This window comes from Saimiri boliviensis, chromosome 7 (assembly GCF_048565385.1).
Source record: "Saimiri boliviensis isolate mSaiBol1 chromosome 7, mSaiBol1.pri, whole genome shotgun sequence".
In the NCBI taxonomy this organism is placed as follows: domain Eukaryota; kingdom Metazoa; phylum Chordata; class Mammalia; order Primates; family Cebidae; genus Saimiri; species Saimiri boliviensis.
Window position 1 is genome coordinate 65,516,999 of NC_133455.1, and position 19,402 is coordinate 65,536,400.

The window sequence follows — 19,402 nt, forward strand, 5'->3', positions numbered from 1 at the left end:
TGAGCTGAGATTGCACTGCTGCACTTCAGCCTGGGTGACAGAGCAAGACTCTGTCTCAGAAAAAAAAAAGACCCAAACAGGTTAACATAGGAAGATCCCTTTGTTATATAAAAAATTAAAATTGAGTAAGGTGTAATGGCTCATACCTGTAATCCCAGAACTTTGGGAGGCCGAGGTGGGAGGATCCTTTGAACCCAGAAGTTCAAGACCAACCTGGGCAACATGGGAAAACTCACTTTTACAAAAAATATGAGAAGTAGCCAGATTTAGTGGCACATACCTGTGGTCTCAGCTACTTGGGAGGTTGAGGTGGGAAAATCGCATGAACCTGGGAGGTGGGAGGTGGAGGTAGAGGCTACAGTGAGCCAAGATTGCCTCCTGGGCAAAAATAAAATAATTTTCTTTTCTTTCTTTCTTTTCTTTGTTTTCTTTCTTTTCTTTCTTTCTTTTTTTTGACTGAGTTTCACTGTTGTTGCCTAGGCTGGAGTGCAGTGGCTCGATCTCAACTCACTGCAACTTCCACCTCCCAGGTTCAAGCAATTCTCCTGCTTTAGCCTCCGAAGTAGCTGGGATTACAGGCATGTGCCACCATGCCTGGCTAATTTTGTATTTTTAGTAGAGATAAGGTTTCACCATGTTGGCCAGAGTGGTCTTGAACTGACCTCAAGTGATCTGCCTGCCTCAGCCTCACAAAGTACTGGGATGACAGGCGTGAATTTTTAAAAAGTTTTATGGCTAAGAAAAGAAAGAAAAATAAATAAAATGAACACTTAGAATTATATCTCTTACCAGGCTGGGTGCAGTGGTTCATGCCTGTAATCCTAACACTTTGGGAAGCCGATGCGGGTGGATCACCTGAGGTCGGGAGTTTGAGACAGCCTGACCAACATGGTGAAACCCCTTCTCTACTAAAAATAACAAAAATTAGCTAGGCGTGGCAGCATACGCCTGCAATCCCAGCTACTCAGTAGGCTGAGGCAGGAGAATTGCTGGAACTGGGGAGGCAGAGGTTGCAGTGAGCTGAGATTGCACCACTGCACTCCAGCCTGGGCAACAGAGCAAGACTGTCTCAAAACAAAAATTATCTTGATATTTGAGATTGAGGTATGTTTAAGTTCTTTTGAAGTAATGGGTGAATATTTTGAGGATTAAATACTAAATGTTAGATATCTTTTTAAAATAGAAATGGGGGTCTTACTATGTTGGCTAGGCTGATTTTGAACTCTTGGCCTCCCAACTTGCTAGGATTACAGGTGTGAGCCACAGCACCCAGTCAGTTAGATACCTACTAATAGAGGTGGTTTTTTTTTTTTTTTTTTTTTGAGACAAAGTCTCACTTTTGTCCCCCAGGCTGGAGTGCAATGGCAAGGTACGCTCACTGCAATCTCTGCCTCCTGGGTTCAAGCAGTTCTCCTTCCTCAGCCTCCCAAGTAGCTGGGATTACAGGTGCCTGCCACCACACCTGGCTAATTATTGTATTTTTAGTAGAGATGGGGTTTCATGATGTTGACCAGGCTGGTCCTGAACTCCAGACCTCAGGCGATCCGCTCTCCCTGGGCCTCCCAAAGTGCTGGGATTACAGATGTGAGCCCCCAAGCCTGGCCGAGAATTCTTTATCATTAATGCAAGGATTAATGAATCTTATGTTGAACTTTCTAGGGAGAAATTTGTAACTTTGATCATATTTTCACATTAATTGGTGACACCAAAAGGTTAAGTGCCACTAATCTATGGTGGTGTCAGGTTCTTTTGATGAGTGACAGATGCCATCTGATTAAGATGGTGGGAATTTTAGGATATAAGTCCTGTCTTTTCCACTGGTACTAGAGTACCGGCAATAATACTGATCATAACATTAATGAATCAACTTCAGATTTTCTTCCACAATAGAGGGCAAGTGAATTCTGATTTTTGACAACCTGGAGAGGTTGATGGAAACAACTTAGGGTGGGTCCAGTTTTCTTGCTCTTCAGTGTTATCCATAGATAGCAGCAAACTCCTTATGTTACTATTACTTTAAAAAAAAAAAAATAGCAAGCTCATTTAACCCAGGGGCTGGCTAGAAGAAAAATTCCGATTTATTACAATAGAAACTCTACCCCTGAATTACTGAATCGGAGTCTGGATTTTATCAAGATTCCTAGGTGATTTTTATTTTTATATTTTTATGTTTTTTATTTTTTTGAGACGGAGTTTCGCTCTTGTTACCCAGGCTGGAATGCAATGGCGCGATCTCAGCTCACCGCAATCTCCGCCTCCTGGGTTCAGGGAATTCTCCTGCCTCAGCCTCCTGAGTAGCTGGGATTACAGGCACACGCCACCATGCCCAGCTAATTTTTTGTATTTTTATTAGAGACGGGGTTTCACCATGTTGTCCAGGATGGTCTCGATTTCTTGACCTCGTTATCCACCCGCCTTGGCCTCCCAAAGTGCTGGGATTACAGACGTGAGCCACCATGCCCGGCAATTTTTTTTTTTTTTTTTTTAAAAAGACCGTGACTTGTTCTGTCCTCAATGCAGTGGCGCGATCTTGGCTCACTGCAATTTCTGCCTCCCAGGTTCTAGCTACCCTCCATTGCCTCCCGAGTAGCTGGGATTACAGACGTGCACCATCACACCCATCTAATTTTTGTACTTTGGGTAGAGATGGGTTTCATCATGTTGGCCAGGCTGGTCTTGAACGCCTAAGCTCAGGTGATTCGACTGCCTCAGCCTCACATAGTGCTGGAATTGCAGACATGAACCACCAAGCCTGGTCTGGGACCCTTGTTCTCATCTGGCGGCTATTTTCTGTATTCATTTCTTTTGGATCCTTAGTCACTCTAGGCAAAACTGGGTTCAGGGGCCATTTGGCCTAAAGAGGAAATTATAATGTTCCTTATGTAGTATATATAACTCTTAAAGTTTTTTCTAAGGCAGCTGTACTGCAGTGGCTTAGAACATATACTCTCTAGACTCCTTTTTCTTTTCCTTGTTTTTTTGAGATGGAGTCTTACTCTTTTGCCTAGGCTGGAGTATGGTGACACCATCTCAGCTGACTGCTACCTCTGCCTTCTGGATTCAAGCAATTCTTCTGCCTCAGCTTCCTGAGTAACTGGGATTACGGGCGCCCACCACCACACCTGGCTGGTTTTTGTATTTTTTGTAGAGCCAGGGTTTCCATGTTGGCCGGGCTGGTCTTGAACGCCTGACCTCAAGTGATCCACTGGCCTCGTCCTCCCAAACTGCTGGGAGGCGTGAGCCACTGCACCCAGCCCCTAGATTCCTTAGATTTAAATCCTGATTTTGTCTTAATAGCTATGTAACTGTGGGCAGGTTACTTTACCTTGAAGTAAAGTAACTTTTTCCTTGTCTGTAAAAAAACAAAAGTGGTTGATGATAGGACTTAACTGAGATTGTTAAGAAGATGAATTAAGTGTTCCATAAATGTTACTTCTATTCTCTGAATGAGTGAAGTTTTCATTTTTACTTTTTGTAAAATAGCCCTATGCATCTTCTGGTAGGATTCTGAAGTTATAAGGGAAGAAATGACAGGGTTCCCCACCCCCCCAAGTACTTGTAACTTAGTAGTAGCCCTCTCAGTGTGGGAGATGTGAAATTGAACCTGGATGATTGATCTGCCATGGGGCAAAATACATTTAATCAATTTATACATTTTATTTCTGTTTTACAGCATTTATGGGGTTAAGTGGCATGGGATTTCTGTTTCTGATAGTAAATAGGTAAGTAAAACAAAAGGTTATGTATGTCCAAAGAGATGGTTGTACCATCCATATTTACGGTGATTTTTTTCCTAACTGTTGGTTCTGTTTGTTTAGCTCTATAGCATTTTAGGACAGGAAGATATCATTTTTACAAGAATTTGATGGTTCTCTTTTTTTCTTTCTTTTTTTTTTTTTTTTTTTTTTTTGAGATGGAGTTTTGCTCTTGTTACCCAGGCTGGAGTGCAATGGCGCGATCTCGGCTCACCACAACCTCCGCCCACTGGGTTCAGGCAATTCTCCTGCCTCAGCCTCCGGAGTAGCTGGGATTACAGGCACGCGCCACCATGCCCAGCTAATTTTTTGCACCTTTAGTAGAGACGGGGTTTCACCATGTTGACCAGGATGGTCTCGATCTCTTGACCTCGTGATCCACCCGCCTCGGCCTCCCAAAGTGCTGGGATTACAGGCTTGAGCCACCACGCCCGGCTTTTTTCCTTTCATTTTTATCCCTGAAAGTAGAATTTAGCATTAAATGGGCCAATAATCAGGACTGCCTTTGGCTTATTTGGGGATGACATATTGCTTAGAAATAAGGGTGTTGATTGAACTGTCAGTTTTACAGATAGTTTGGATAATTTTGTTGTGTATCCATGTGCTTAAGTACTATGTATATGTTGGCAGATAGTTTAGCATGCATTTTGACAATTTACATTGTTTAGTAGATACTTTTTGCAACTATGTAAACTCATGGGCATTTGTGGAAGTGATCAAGATTTTGATGGCAACTATGGTGAGAAGATGAATAAAACTTGGCTGTCATCTGGGCACAGTGGCTCACGCCTGTAATCTCATCACTTTAGAGGCAGAAGTGGGCAGATCACGAGGTCAGGAGTTCGAGACCAGCCTGACCAACATGGTGAAAACTCGTCTCTACTAAAAATACAAAAATTAGCCAGGTGTGGTGGTGGGCGCCTGCAATCCCAACTACTCAGGAGGCTGAAGTAGGAGAATCGCTTGAACCCGGGAGGCGGAAGTTGCAGTGAGACGAGATCATGCCACTGTACTCCAGCCTGGGTGACAGAGTGAGACTTCATCTCAGAAACAAAACAAACAAACAAAACCAACTTGGCTATCTAGAATTGAAATGAAAAGATAGATTTTATTTTAGTTAAACTGACTTAGAGGCTACCAGCCATTGGTTAACTCAGTAGCATACAAAAGCACATTACTTTGGAGATGGTAAGGATTTTTGTTGTATATGGATACTATCATATACAACTAAAACATATATTTTACAGTATTACAGTGAACATTTCCCATGCTTTCTGGATTTTTTTCTGCATTTTTCAAAACTTTTAAAATTCAATTTTGCCTTGGTCAGGGATACATCCTGAGGGATGTGTCATGGATTTTATTATGTGAACATCAGAAAATATTTTTACAAATCTAGATGGTATAGCCTTCTACACACTAGGCTATATGATATTGCCATTATAATCTTATGGGACCACTGTTGTACATGTAGTTTGTCCTTGATTAAAATATTATTAACGCGGCACATCCTGGATTCAAGCAATTCTCCTGTCTCAGCCTCATGAGTAGCTGGTATTACAGGCACCTGCCATTATGCCTGGCTAATTTTTGTATTTTAGTAGAGATGGTATTTCACCATGTTGGCCAGGCTGGCTGGTCTTGAATTCCTGACTTCAGGTGATCTGCCCACCTCAGCCTCCCGAACTGGTAGGATTGCAGGTGTGAGCCACTGTGCCTGGACTGATTTTTCCTTTTTTTTTTGAGACGGAGTTTCGCTCTTGTTACCCAGGCTGGAGTGCAATGGCGCGATCTCAGCTTACCGCAACCTCCGCCTCCTGGGTTCAGGCAGTTCTCCTGCCTCAGCCTCCTGAGTAAGTGGGATTACAGGCACGAGCCACCATGCCCAGCTAATTTTTTGTATTTTTAGTAGAGACGGGGTTTCACCATGTTGACCAGGATGGTCTCGATCTCTCTACCTCGTGATCCACCCGCCTCGGCCTCCCAAAGTGCTGGGATTACAGGCTTGAGCCACTGCGCCTGGCCCTGATTTTTCCTTTTTATGCTTATCAAAGTAGTCTTGAATCTGGGCTGTTCAATAGGGTAAAAATGATATCTTATCATAAACTATTTCAGTCTGTCCTTTGCATAGTTTTCATGGTCAGCAAACAATTTTAGTAATTTGTAATTCTGTTGTTAATAGTACTGTAACCTTTCAGGTCTTCTCTGAGTTTGTTGTTGTTGTGATGGTGGGGTTTTATTTTGTTGAGACAGACTCTTGTTCTGTCATCCAGGCTGGAGTGCAGTCTCTGCTTATTGCAGTCTCCTCCCATGCTCAAGCCATCCTCTCAACTCAGCCTCTCAAGTACCTGGGACTAAGAGGTGCATGCCACCATGCCTGGCTAATGTGTGTGATTTTGTAGAGACAGGGTTTCACTGTGTTGCCCAGGCTGATCTTGAATTCCTGGGGTCAAGCAATCTGCTAGCCTCAGCCCTCAGAAGCTCTGGGATTACAGACATGCACCACCGTGCGTAACCTATATCTATATATTTATCTGTACAGTGATTCTGTTTGTTTATAGAAATGATAATATAAAGTGCTTATTGTTTTACAGCTTGACTTTTTGCACTGAACAATATGCATTGGAACAATTTCCGTATTAGTAAATGGCCCAGGATACACCATAATTAACTATTCACCAATAGGTGGACATTTAGGTAGTTTTCAGTTTTTTACTTGTGGTTTCAGTACTTCACTATACAGTCTTTTATATGTCTTCTTGCATGCATCAATGGCTTTTAAAATGTGTAGTCTTGGCCGGGAGCAATGGCTCATGCCTGTAATCCCAGCACTTTGGAAGGCTGAGGCAGGCGGATCATGAGGTCAGGAGTTCAAGACCAGCCTAGCCAACATGGTGAAACACTATCTCTATTAAAAATACAAAAATTAGCTGGGTGTGGTGGCGTACGCATGTAATCCTACCTACTCAGGAGGCTGAGGTAGGAAAATCGCTTGAACCTGGGAGGTGGAGGTTGTAGTAAGCCAAGATTGCACCACTGCACTCCAGCCTGAGCGACAGAGTCAGACTCCATCTCAAAAATAAATAAAATAAAAAATATATAGGCTGGGCCGGGCGCGGTGGCTCAAGCCTGTAATCCCAGCACCTTAGGAGGCCGAGGCGGGTGGATCACGAGGTCAAGAGATCGAGACCATCCTGGTCAACATGGTGAAACCCCGTCTCTACTAAAAATACAAAAAATTAGGTGGGCATGGTGGCTCGTGCCTGTAATCCCAGCTACTCAGGAGGCTGAGGCAGGAGAATTGCCTGAACCCAGGAGGCGGAGGTTGCGGTGAGCCGAGATGGCGCCATTGCACTCCAGCCTGGGTAACAAGAGTGAAACTCCATCTCAAAAAAAAAAATATATATATATATATATAAATATATATATAGGCTGATGAAAAAGATTAATATGCCCAGAAGTACTGCTTGTCTGTATGCCATACACCTTACACTTTGAGTATTCTTAGCACCATTAATCATCAGGGACACATCAGATTTTAGGGTAGTATACTGCTGAAGGGAATATATTTATTAATTATTTTGACCAGTTATTGAATATTTAATGAAATAGTATACCCCATCAGGAGAAAATGTTTTTGAGCATAATCCTCCAACTCTGGTTGTTAAATATTATGGTGACTATTTGTCGTATCTGAAGCCTTCCAATTTTTGGTTGAATGTCTATATTTGCAAATTTGCGCATGTTATGGGCCAGGCCTCCTCAGTATGTGTATTAGTGAAGACTCAAATTCCCAGCTCCTCTCTGTCTCTCTCTCTTTTTTTTTTTTTTTTTTTTTTTTGAGACAGACACTTTGTCACCCATGCTGGAGTGCAGTGGCACGATCTCAGCTTACTGCAGCCTCCACCTCCCAGGTTCAAGTGGTCTTCTTGTCTCAGCCCTCCCAAGTACCTGGCACTACAGGCATGAGCCATCATGCCCAGCTAATTCTTGTTTTTTTGTTTGTTTGTTTGTTTTGTTTTTTTTCTGTAGTGATAGGGTTTTGCCATGTGGCCCAGGCTGGTCTCAAATGCCTAATCTCAAGTGATCCACTCGCCTTGGACTTCCAAAGTGTTAAGATTATTATAGGCATGAGCCACAGCCTGTGTCCTCCATGTTCTCTTGGATGCAGGCATGTGACCTACAGACACACTCAGATGACTTGTCTTTGAAAGTACACAATATAAGGAAGTGAAGTTTCTATTTATAACTTCCATTTTGCAGTTAGGAATGGCAGCAGGGTTGTTCGGTTTTAAGTGGAGGTAATAGTTGCAAAATGAGTTTCCAATAGAGAGATGTGGCTTTGGTGCTGGCAGTAGTAAAGGTTATAATGGATTTGAATCTTGTTATTTAGTGCCTGGTGGTGACAGGGGTAGTGATTTCCTCACCAGATCACTTGTGCAACATTATTTTGGGTGATATTATCTTTGCATCTATTTTTTTAGCCCTCCCAGTGACAATAGTAGTGATACTCTTCTTTAATAATTACCTTTGAGGGCCAGGCACAGTGGCTCACACCTGTAATCCCAGCATGTTGGGAGGCTGAGGCAGGTGGATGGCGAGGTCAAGAGATCAAGACCATCCTAGCCAACATGGTGAAACCCTGTCTCTACTAAAAATACAAACAAATCAGCTGGGCGTGGTTGTGCGTGCCTGTAGTCTGGCTACTTGGGAGGCTGAGGCAGAGAATTGCTTGAATCTGGAAAACGGAAGTTGCAGTGAGCCGGGATCATGCCCCACTGCACTCCAGCCTGGTGATAGAGTGAGACTCTGTCTCAAAAAAAAAAAAAGAAAAAAAAAAAAAACTTTCAGGTGAACTGGGTTCAGTAACTCAGCACCTGTAATACCAGCATTTTGTTTGGGAGGCTAAGGTGGGTGAATCGCTTGAGCTCGAGAGTTTGAGACCAGCCTGGGCCACATAGTGAAACTCTGTCTGTACCGAAAAAACAGAAAAATTACCTGGGCATGGTGGCACATGCCTGTGGTCCTAGCTACTCAAGACACTGAGGTGGGAGGATCCCTTAGAGCCTGGGAGGCAGAGGTTGCAGTGGGCCAAGGTCGCACCACTGCAATCCAGCTTAGGCAATGGAGTGAGACCCTCTCTCAAAAAATAATTACCTTTCAGGCTGGGCATGCTGGCACATACCTGTAATCCCAGAACTTTGGTAGTCTAAGGTGGGCTGATAGATTGAAATCAGGAGTTCAAGACCAGCCTGCACTACATGATGAAATCCTGTCTCTACAAAAAGTATAAAAATTAGCCAGGTGTGGTGGCATGTGCCTAAAGTCCCAGCTACTTGGGAGGCTGAGGTGGGAGTATTGCTTGATCCCGGGAGGTTGAAGCTGCAGTGAGCTTAAGTGGTGCTACTGCTACAGCGTGGACAAAAGAGTGAGACCCTGTCTCACAAAAACAAAACAAAACAAAACTCTTCTGCTTGATTTAGCCAGAGTGGATTTGAATAGTGATTGTTTAAAAATTGTTATAAGATACTTTTCGTACAACGAGCACTTTTTGCATTTCTATATAGTGGCAAATATGAAAGTGTGTTGGTTTTGAAAATTGCTACTTATAAATTCTTTTTTTTTTTTTTTTTTTTTTGTTTTTTGAGACGGAGTTTCGCTCTTGTTACCCAGGCTGGAGTGCAATGGCGCGATCTCGGCTCACCGCAACCTCCGCCTCCTGGGTTCAGGCAATTCTCCTGCCTCAGCCTCCCGAGTAGCTGGGATTACAGGCACGCACCACCATGCCCAGCTATTTTTTTTGTATTTTTAGTAGAGACGGGGTTTCACCATGTTGACCAGGATGGTCTCGATCTCTCGACCTTGTGATCCACCCGCCTCGGCCTCCCAAAGTGCTGGGATTACAGGCTTGAGCCACCGCGCCCGGCCTTTTTTTTTTTTTTTTGAGACGGAGTTTCGCTCTTGTTACCCAGGCTGGAGTGCAATGGCGCGATCTCGGCTCACCGCAACCTCTGCCTCCTGGGTTCAGGCAATTCTCCTGCCTCAGCCTCCTGAGTAGCTGGGATTACAGGCACGCACCACCATGCCCAGCTAATTTTTTGTATTTTTAGTAGAGACAGGGTTTCACCATGTTGACCAGGTTGGTCTCGATCTCTCGACCTTGTGATCCACCCGCCTCGGCCTCCCAAAGTGCTGGGATTACAGGCTGGAGCCACCGTGCCCGGCCTATAAATTCTTAAATAATACCTTATTACCTCTCTTGGTGGGGCTGTTTGAAAACTAATTGGTTTCCTCCCTGAGCTAATTAAGATATGAGGAAGCTGTGGATTAACATCTGTAATGTGAGATGTTGCTATAGTTATTCATGGTGCTCCTGTAAAGATGCTTTAGCTCCCTGTGTAAGGGATATTTTGTTACTGGTTTTGCTATTACTGTAAAAGCTTCTAGCAGCTTGAAACTAGAAGCCAAGAAGCACTACAAAATAAAAGACTTCTATTTTTAATTAATTAATTAATTAATTAATTTTTTGAGACGGAATCTCACTCTATTACCCAGGCTGGAGTGCAGTGGCACAGTCTTGGCTCACAGTAGACTGCCTCCCAGGTTTAAGTGATTTTCCTGCCTCAGCCTCTCAAATGGTTGGGACTACAGCTACATGCCAACACGCCTTGCTAATTTTTGTTTTTTTAGTAGAGATGGTGTTTCACCATATTGGCCAGGCTGGTCTTAAACTCCAGCCTGGGCGACAGAGGAGACCTTGTCTCTGGAAATAATAAGAATAAAAATAAGGATGTTTTACCTCAATTTACAGTAACAAAAGTTGAGACTCAGAAGAGTAAAGAAATTTTGCCAAGATCACACAATAATAAAAAATTTATATTAGAACCGGGCGCGGTGGCTCAAGCCTGTAATCCCAGCACTTTGGGAGGCCGAGGCGGGTGGATCACGAGGTCAACAGATCGAGACCATCCTGGTCAACATGGTGAAACCCCGTCTCTACTAAAGGTGCAAAAAATTAGCTGGGCATGGTGGCGCGTGCCTGTAATCCCAGCTACTCCGGAGGCTGAGGCAGGAGAATTGCCTGAACCCAGTGGGCGGAGGTTGTGGTGAGCCGAGATCGCGCCATTGCACTCCAGCTTGGGTAACAAGAGCGAAACTCCGTCTCAAAAAAAAAAAAAAAAAAAAAAAAAAAAAAAAAAAAAAAGTATTAGAGCTGTTTCTGGATTCAGGAGTGATTCCGGCATCTCAATCATTGTGTGTTTAGACAGTGATTATTAAACTGCCTTGAAATGATTATTTTGCTTTACTTAATCCACACACTACTCTGCATAGCAATTCCATGATTTAGGGGTATTTCTAATAGGTATATGGTTTTTTCACTGCATCTTTTTCATGTACAGATCTTATTTACTAAATGAATATTGTACTTTTTGTATTTATCGGTATTCAAAAGTTTGATCTCTGTGTCTGAGAGCTGTACCTTTACCATCTGCCATCTTCTTGGTAGGCACATATTTGGTATTCTCAGAATGGAGGAAAGAAGAAGAATAAGTATGTAAATACATGCATTTTCTCCTATTGAAAAACAATTAACGTCAAATATTGTGGACATGGCAGGAGAGCTGGGCTATCACAAGCTCCTCAGAGTTCTATTTTGCTATCAGTCAAAAATTATGCTGTACCCCAAGAGTTTGAATTGATCACCCTTAGGGGTGGGCTTTGGCATCTTCATCATCTCTCTTATTGTCACCTACAGCATCAGTGCAAAAGCTCACTTGGAGCCAGGAGCTGGGTCTTACTGAGGTGGACCCCAGCTTTTTCTGCCAGCTCTGCAATTCACTTCCTAGATTATTTGTACCCTCTGGGACACAAACTACCAGTTTGTCCCTGGAAATTCTCTGGTCCTGTCTCAGACTGGGATTAACATAAAGGAGTGGAACTTTTCAGAAGAGGCAGGGAGAAATAAGTAAGTTGCCTCCTCCTCAGCTTCTCCTTCCCACCTCCCCTTGTCTGTTTCCTCCTTCTTCCCCTGCAGGATTCCAGGGTTACAAATAGAGGCTTCTTTCTTCTGTTTAATTCCATAGTTACCCACCCTAGTTTGCCCTTCTCTAGAATCTCTCTACTCGAATATTGCACCCCGTTCTGTACCTCCTCCTCCCCGCCTCCACCCACTGTACCCAACCATCTTCCTGACCAGGAAGGAGGACATGAAGGGTTGAATGTCAGGATCAAACTACATTGAACCCCTGAGGGAGGTGGATAGGATGATCTCTGGACTGAGACTGCTGTCTCCTTCCTCACTGCCCTTTCTGCAGGTCCTCAGATGGCATGTTAGGGTAGGCTTGCTGGGCAGGTATCCCACCTCCAGTCCACAGTGCTTAGTTGTACTTGTTATGCTGTAATGATTAGTTTTTAGGGCATACATACGAGTAGCAAATTTCATTAAAATAGATTATCCCCTTCTCAACATGCAAATTATGTGGTACCTAAATTCCAGCATCACATTCACCAGTCAGCACAGCTTCAAATCAGTGGCTACCAAAGGTAGAGGGGTGGGAGAGTACTGCCCTCCTGTGAGTAGAAAACAGATGTATTTTCTGTAGGGAATTTTGAGACAATAATAAAAATGATTAAAAGGTCTATACTTACTGTCTTACACTTGGAAATTCTAGGTGACAAAATATTCCTCTCTACTACCACCATTTTGAGGCTCCACCCTTGTTCCCAAGATGTGAATGAACCTAGACATGGAACAGGGCATTATATTTGTTTTGTGTGTGTTTTTTTGTTTTGAGAGACAGAGTCTCACTCTGTCTCCCAGGCTGGAATACAGTGATGCAAACTTGGCTCATGCCACCTCTGTGTCCCAGGCTCAAGCCATCTTTCCACCTCAGCCTCCCAAGTAGCTGGGACTACAGGCGCCTACCATCATGTGCACTAATTTTGTATTTTTTGTAGAGACAGGGTTTCACCATGTTGCTCAGGTTGGTCTTGACCTCATGAGCTCAAGCGATCCGCCTGCCTTGGCCTCCCGAAGTTCTGGGATTATAGAAATGAGCCATTGCACCCTGCCTCAAGAGATTACTTTAAATGGTACTATTTAAAATAGTTACACTATGGATATTAAGAACATACACTTTCAGGACAGATGGGGAAAAAAAATCCAGTATAAAGCACATCACTGCTTTTAACTTGGGATAAAATTTCCAGTGATAGAATTGTTCAGACTCTGAAGTCTATGTCACAGCTTAGATAGCAATAAAAATTCATAATATTCCAGAAAATTACTGTAAAAAAATTTGCTGTAGATGCACAAATACACAGGTGTCCCAGAAGTTATGTAAATAGTTTAAATTTTGTGACACTTGTAAGTAGGTTGGGGTAAAGCAGTATTTCTATTTTACTTCTTTTTCTGAGACAGGATCTCCCTCTGTCTCCTAGGCTGGAGTGTGATGGTGTGTTTATAGCTGACTGCAGCCTTGAACTTTCTGGGCTCATGCTATTCTCCTGGCTTAGCCTCTCAAAGTGGTGGGATTACGGGCATGAGCCGTTGAACCTGGGCAGTGTTTCTATTTTAAAATTTAATGAGATACATATTTTTTATTATATAGGAAGCTAAATTTTAAATAGCTATTTCAAACTTTCAAGTTGATCAAAAACATTAATATTATTTGCTATTTGTTAAATAGAATTATTGGGTTTCTCCCTCACTTTTAAGTAATGGAAAAGCAATTTTATCTAAATTTATAATTTTCATGCTCTAATTTTTAAAATTTACAAATAGATCCTTCGATTATTTAGCAGGTAACATCTAAAGGAACTGGTTTAAATCCTAACGCCAAAGTATGGCAAGAAATTGCTCCTGGAAATACTGATGCCACCCCAGTAACTCATGGAGCTGGAAATTGTTGGCATGAAACAGCAGCTACATCAGGTGCTCATCCTGAGGGTAAGTCTTAAATGTTTGATCATAAAAATCACAGTTTGGTTAAACGTATGGCCAAGCAAGTTTACTGAACTTGAGATATAGCCTCTCTGCTTTTTTTTTTTTTTTTTTTTTTTTTTTTTTTTTGAGATGGAGCCTTGCTCTGTCACCCAGGCTGGAGAACAGTGGGGAGATGATTGCTCACTGCAACTTCTGCCTCGCAGGTTCAAGCGATTCTCCTGCCTCAACCTCCCAATTAGCTGGGATTACAGGTGCCCGCCACCATGCCAGGTAATTTTTGTGTTTTTAGTAGAGACAGGGTTTCACGATGTTGTCTGGACTGGTGATCCACCCGCCTTGGCCTTCTAAAGTGCTGAGATACAGGCATGAGCCACTGCAGGCAGCTAAACTTTTGTATTTTTAGTAGAGATAGGGTTTTACCACACTGGCCAGGCTGGTCTTGAACTCCTTACCTCAAATGATTCACCAGCCTTGGCCTCCCAAAGTGCTGGGATTACAAATGTGAGCCACTGTACCTGGCCAGGATACATCCTTTGATTGTTTGATGAAGTATATTCATAAAATTTTTTTCCCTTAAACATATTGCATCCAGCATTTATAAATGTTTAACATGTAGTTTGTATAAAATTCTCATTTATATCTAACATGAATAGATTGCCACTAATTTCAAGTAGTATCTGTGTCTTTGAGTTCACTATGCAGCCCATCTGTAATAGTGATAATTATAAATTAGCTTTTATCTACCGTCATTGACTGTGACATTTACTCACTGCTCGTCCTTGGGCAAATAACTTAATTTCTCTGTGCTTGTTGCCTTCATCTTTAAAACAAACAATAATAATTACAGCATAGGATTTTCTGAGAATTAAATGAATAAAGTGCATGGAGTAGTCTGATACATGGATAATGCTGTATACATTTTAGCAATTGTTAATCATTTTAGTTTATCGGTAAATGTCAAAACTTAACTCCCTTGGAATTAACTCTTAACTCTCTTGCTTAAAACCATGTGAACAGCTGGGCTTGGTGGTTCATGTCTGTAATCCCAGCACTTTGGGAGGCCAAGGCAGGTGGATCACGAGGTCAGGAGTTCAAGACCAGCCTGGCCAAATGGTGAGACCCCCGTCTCTACTAAAAATAGAAAAATTAGCCGGGCATGATGGTGGGTGCCTGTAATCCCAGGTACTAAGGAGGCTGAGGCAGGAGAATTGCTTGAACCTGGGAGGTGGAATTTTCAGTGAGCTGAGATCATCCCACTGCACTCCAGCCTAGGTGACAGAGCAAGACTCTGTCTTGGAAAAACAAACAAACAAAAACCATTCAAACATATTCCCAACTGGTAGAATTCCTTAGAATCTTTTTATAGGTGAGTTACTGCCCACAGTTCGTGAAAATGGAATTTAAAGAATTCGAATTCCTATTTACTTTCAGTGTCTGTCTTTAATACAGGTAATGCAGAGCTCTCAGAAGACATATATAAAGAATATGAAGTAATGTATTCTTCATCTTGTGAAACCACGAGAAATACCACAGGCATTGAAGAGTCAACTGATGGGATGATTTTAGGACCAGAAGATCTGAGTTACCAAATATATGATGTTTCTGGTAAACTTGATGGTTTTATTGTTAAAATGAGAGAGTACAGCATATCCCCCACATGCACGGTCTCTATATCCTTGTTCTGATAAACCTATGGCATTATTTTTTTATTTGAAAAGAAGGTTATTTTATTTATTTTTTGAGATGAAGTCTTACTCAAGTATAGATCACTTGAGGTCAGGAGTTCAAGACCAGCCTGGTCAACATGGTGAAACATTGTATCATACTGGGGGAAAAAAAGGGGCGGTGTGGTGGCATGCTCCTATAATCCTGAGATAGCGCCACTGCACTCCATCCTGGGTGACAGAGTGAAACTGTGTCTGAAAAAAAAAAAATTACGTGTATATATATGTGTGTGTGTATGTATACCTAACACCTGCCAACTTTGAACATAGAGTTGAAGTGAGATGGCAAGCAGTTGGTGTTTTAATGAGTTTTCTATAAATGACGTTGGAATGTTAAATGAATTTGATTGCTTATTTAGCATTTAGGTGGATGAGTTTTGTTTGTTTGTTTTGAGACGGAGTCTTGCTCTGTTTCCCAAGCTGGAGTACAGTGGCATGATCTTGGCTCACTGCATCCTCTGCCTTCCAGGTTCAAGCAATTCTCCTGCCTTAGCCTCCTGAGTAGCTGGGATTACAAGCAACGAGCCACTCTGCTAATTTTTATATTTTTAGTAGAGACGGGCTTTCACCATGTTGGCCAGGATGGTTTCAATCTCTTGACCTTGTGATCTACCCGCCTCAGCCTCTCAAAGTGCTGGGATTCCAGGCAGGAGCCACTGCGCCCAGCCAAAAATAACTCTTAAACTAATATGAAATGTATCTGATGAAAGAATATCTAGGTTGAGAGAAATTAGATTTTGAACTGTCCAAATAATAAATACAGTTTGGGCCAGATACAGTGGCTTACACCTGTGGTAGGAGGCCAAGGTGGGAGATTTGCTTGAGCTCAGGAGTTTGGCAACAGTCTGAACAACATAATGAGAGCCTGTCTCTACACAAAAATAAAAATTTAGCTGGGTGTGGTGGCACAAGTTTGTCTTAGCTACTCAAGAAGCCGAGGTGGGAGGACCATTTGAACCCAGGAAGTTGAGGCTGTATCGAGCCATGATCACACCACTATACTCCTTAGAGAAAAGGAAGACCCTATTTCTCTCTCTCTCAAAAAATATTTTTGTTGTAAATTTTGATTGTAGACTTTATGGCTTTTGAGTACAACAATATGACAGATTTATCACTTCAGATAACATGCTATTAATTTTTTTCCTCTTCTTTTCTACCATCAGGAGAAAGCAATTCAGCAATTTCTACAGAAGACCTAAAAGAATGTCTGAAGAAACAATTAGAATTATGTTTTTCACGGTACTTCATTTTATATTGCTATTTCTTCTTTATTGAATTTGATTAGTAGATGTAAAATATGTGTGAAATAGAGTGCAAGGAGAGTGATTATTTTCTTTTAATGATGTGTTTCATATTATTGATTTTTTTTTTTTTTTTTGAAACACAGTCTTGCACTGTCGCCTGAACTGGAGTACAGTGGTGCAATCTCAGCTCATTGTAACTTCCCCCTCCTGGCTTCAAGAGATTCTCATGCCTCAGCCTCCCAAGTAGCTGGAATTATAGGCGTGCAGCCTCCATGCCTGGCTAATTTTTGTATTTTTAGTAGAGATGGAGTTTCACCATGTTGGCCAGGCTGGTTTCAAATTCACAACCTCCAGTGACCCACACTCCTCTGCCTTCCAGAATGTTGGGATTACCGGCATGAGCCACCACACTTGGCCTCTTAACTAGATTTAAAAGTGTACTCTTCAGGCCGGGCACGGTGGCTCAAGCCTGCAATCCCAGCACTTTGGGAGACCGAGGCGGGCAGATCACGAGGTCCAGAGTTCAAGACCAGACTGACCAATATGGTGAAATCCCGTCTCTACTGAAAAATACAAAAATTATCTGGGCATGGTAGCTCGTACCTGTAATCCCAGCTACTTGGGAGGCTGAGGTAGGAGAATTGCTTGAACTGGGACCAGGAGGCAGAGGTTGCAGTGAGCCGAGATGGCGCTACTGCACTCCAGCCTGGGTTACAGAGCGAGACTCCCATCTCAAAAATAAATAAATAAATAAATAAATAAATAAGGCCGGGCGCGGTGGCTCAAGCCTGTAATCCCAGCACTTTGGGAGGCCGAGGGGGTTGGATCACGAGGTCGAGAGATTGAGACCAACCTGGTCAACATGGTGAAACTCCGTCTCTACTAAAAATACAAAAAATTAGCTGGGCATGGTGGTGCGTGCCTATAATCCCAGCTACTCAGGAGGCTGAGGCAGGAGAATTGCCTGAACCCAGGAGGCGGAGGTTGCGGTGAGCCGAGATCGCGCCATTGAACTCCAGCCTGGGTAACAAGAGCAAAACTCCGTCTCAAAAAAAAATAAAAAATAAAATAAAATAAAATAAAATAAATAAAAAGTGCAGTCTTCAATTTGATATGCAGAGGATCTATTCTTTATATAAAGATAATGAAATTTCCATTGGATGTTTTTTCTGTGAACATTATCATTCTTGAAGTTGTCAGAAAAAAGCAGCTATTTCTTAATTTATGTTTTAATAGTTGATTCTTACAATGTTACTCATAGAGTTATTTTTGGCAAAATAGTAAGGAGTTGGACAGAGAATTTATATTGCCAATATCTTCTATTAAATAAGAAGTCGGTTCAGGCAAACATTTGGAGAAGACTTTTTTTGTTGTTTTTTTTTTTTTTTTGAGACAAGAGTCTTGCTCTGTTGCCAGGTTTAGGCTGTAGTGCAGTGGCTGATTTCGGCTCACTGCAACCTCTGCCTCCTGGGTTCAAGTAATTCTCCTGCCTCAGCCTCCCGAGTAGCTGGGACTACAGGCATGCGCCACCATGCCCAGCTAATTTTTCTATTTTAGTAGAGACAGGGTTTCACTGTGTTGGCCAGGATGGTCTTGATCTCTTGACCTTGTGATCCTCCCCCCTCAGCCTCCAAAAGCGCTGGCATTTCAGATGTGAGTCACTGCACCCGGCTTGGAGAAGTCTTATTTACGGTTAAGAGTTATTGGGAAGGGGGCAAAAAAAAAAAAAAAAAAAAAAATTATTGGCTGGGTACAGTGGCTCATGCTTATAATCCCAGCACTTTGGGCCTGTGAGGTAGGCGGATAACTGGAGGTCAGTAGTTTGAGACCAGCCTGGCCAAAATGGTGAATCTGTCTCTACTAAAAATACAAAATTAGCCCGGTGTGGTGATGGGCGCCTGTAATCCCAGGTACTCAGCAGGCTGAGGCAGAAGAATCACTTGAACCGGGGAGGCAGAAGTTGCAGTGAGTTGAGATCATGGCTGGCCTCCAGCCTGGGCAACAAGAGTGAGACTCCATCTCAAAAAAAAAAAAAGGTAATAGTTACTTTAGCCTATACTTTGGGAGGCCAAGGTGTGTGGATCATCTGAGGTCAGGAATCCGAGACCAGTCTGGCCACGATAGCAAAACCCCATCTCTACTAAAAATACAAAACTAGCTTGGTGTGGTAGCAGGTGCCTGTAATCCCAGCTACTTGGGAGGCTGAGGCAGGAGAATCACTTGAACTCAGGAGGTGGAGGTTGCAGTGACCTGAGTTAACAGCTAGCCTCTAGCCTGGGCGACAAGAGTGAGACTCCATCTAAAAAACAAAACAAACAAAAAAAAACAGTAACAATAAAATATATGTAATAGTTACTTTAGCCTGTACTTTGGGAGGCCAAGGTGGGTGGATCACCTGAAGTCAGGAGTCCAACACCAGCCTGGCTAAAACTTCCTCTCTACTAAAAATACAAAAATTAGCTGGGTATGGTGGCGTGCACCTGTAATTCCAGCTACTGGGAGGCTGAGGTGGGAGAATTGCTTCACCTCATCAGGTGGAGTTTTCAGTAAGCTGAAATCACACCACTGCACTCCACCCTGGGTGAATTTTACACCTACTAACTGGATCATTTATGGGTCTGCTTGTATTGTCAGTGTTTCTTCTCTTGAATTATCTGTCATAATTTACTGCCTTTTTGTATGTCTTGTAAATTTTGATTGTATGCTGTACATTACATACAGAAGAAACATAGA

The 19,402-nt window shown here is 42.5% G+C and overlaps 1 protein-coding gene across 6 annotated transcripts in view; it reads left to right on the forward strand.

Annotated features, from left to right (window-relative positions):
• Nucleotides 1-19,402, forward strand: part of LARP4 (La ribonucleoprotein 4) — an 83,331-nt gene that overhangs the window by 12,666 nt on the left and 51,263 nt on the right. For 2 of the 6 annotated variants that reach the window (XM_003939162.4, XM_010349806.3), the window contains exons 2-4: nt 13,557-13,704; nt 15,151-15,306; nt 16,589-16,664. In XM_003939162.4, coding sequence (XP_003939211.1) covers nt 13,557-13,704; nt 15,151-15,306; nt 16,589-16,664 — 380 coding nt within the window. Of the gene's footprint in view, nt 1-3,673; nt 3,723-11,511; nt 11,722-13,556; nt 13,705-15,150; nt 15,307-16,588; nt 16,665-19,402 lie in introns of all 6 variants that reach the window. The other 4 variants (XM_074402635.1, XM_010349807.3, XM_074402636.1 and 1 more) reach the window with 4 other exon arrangements.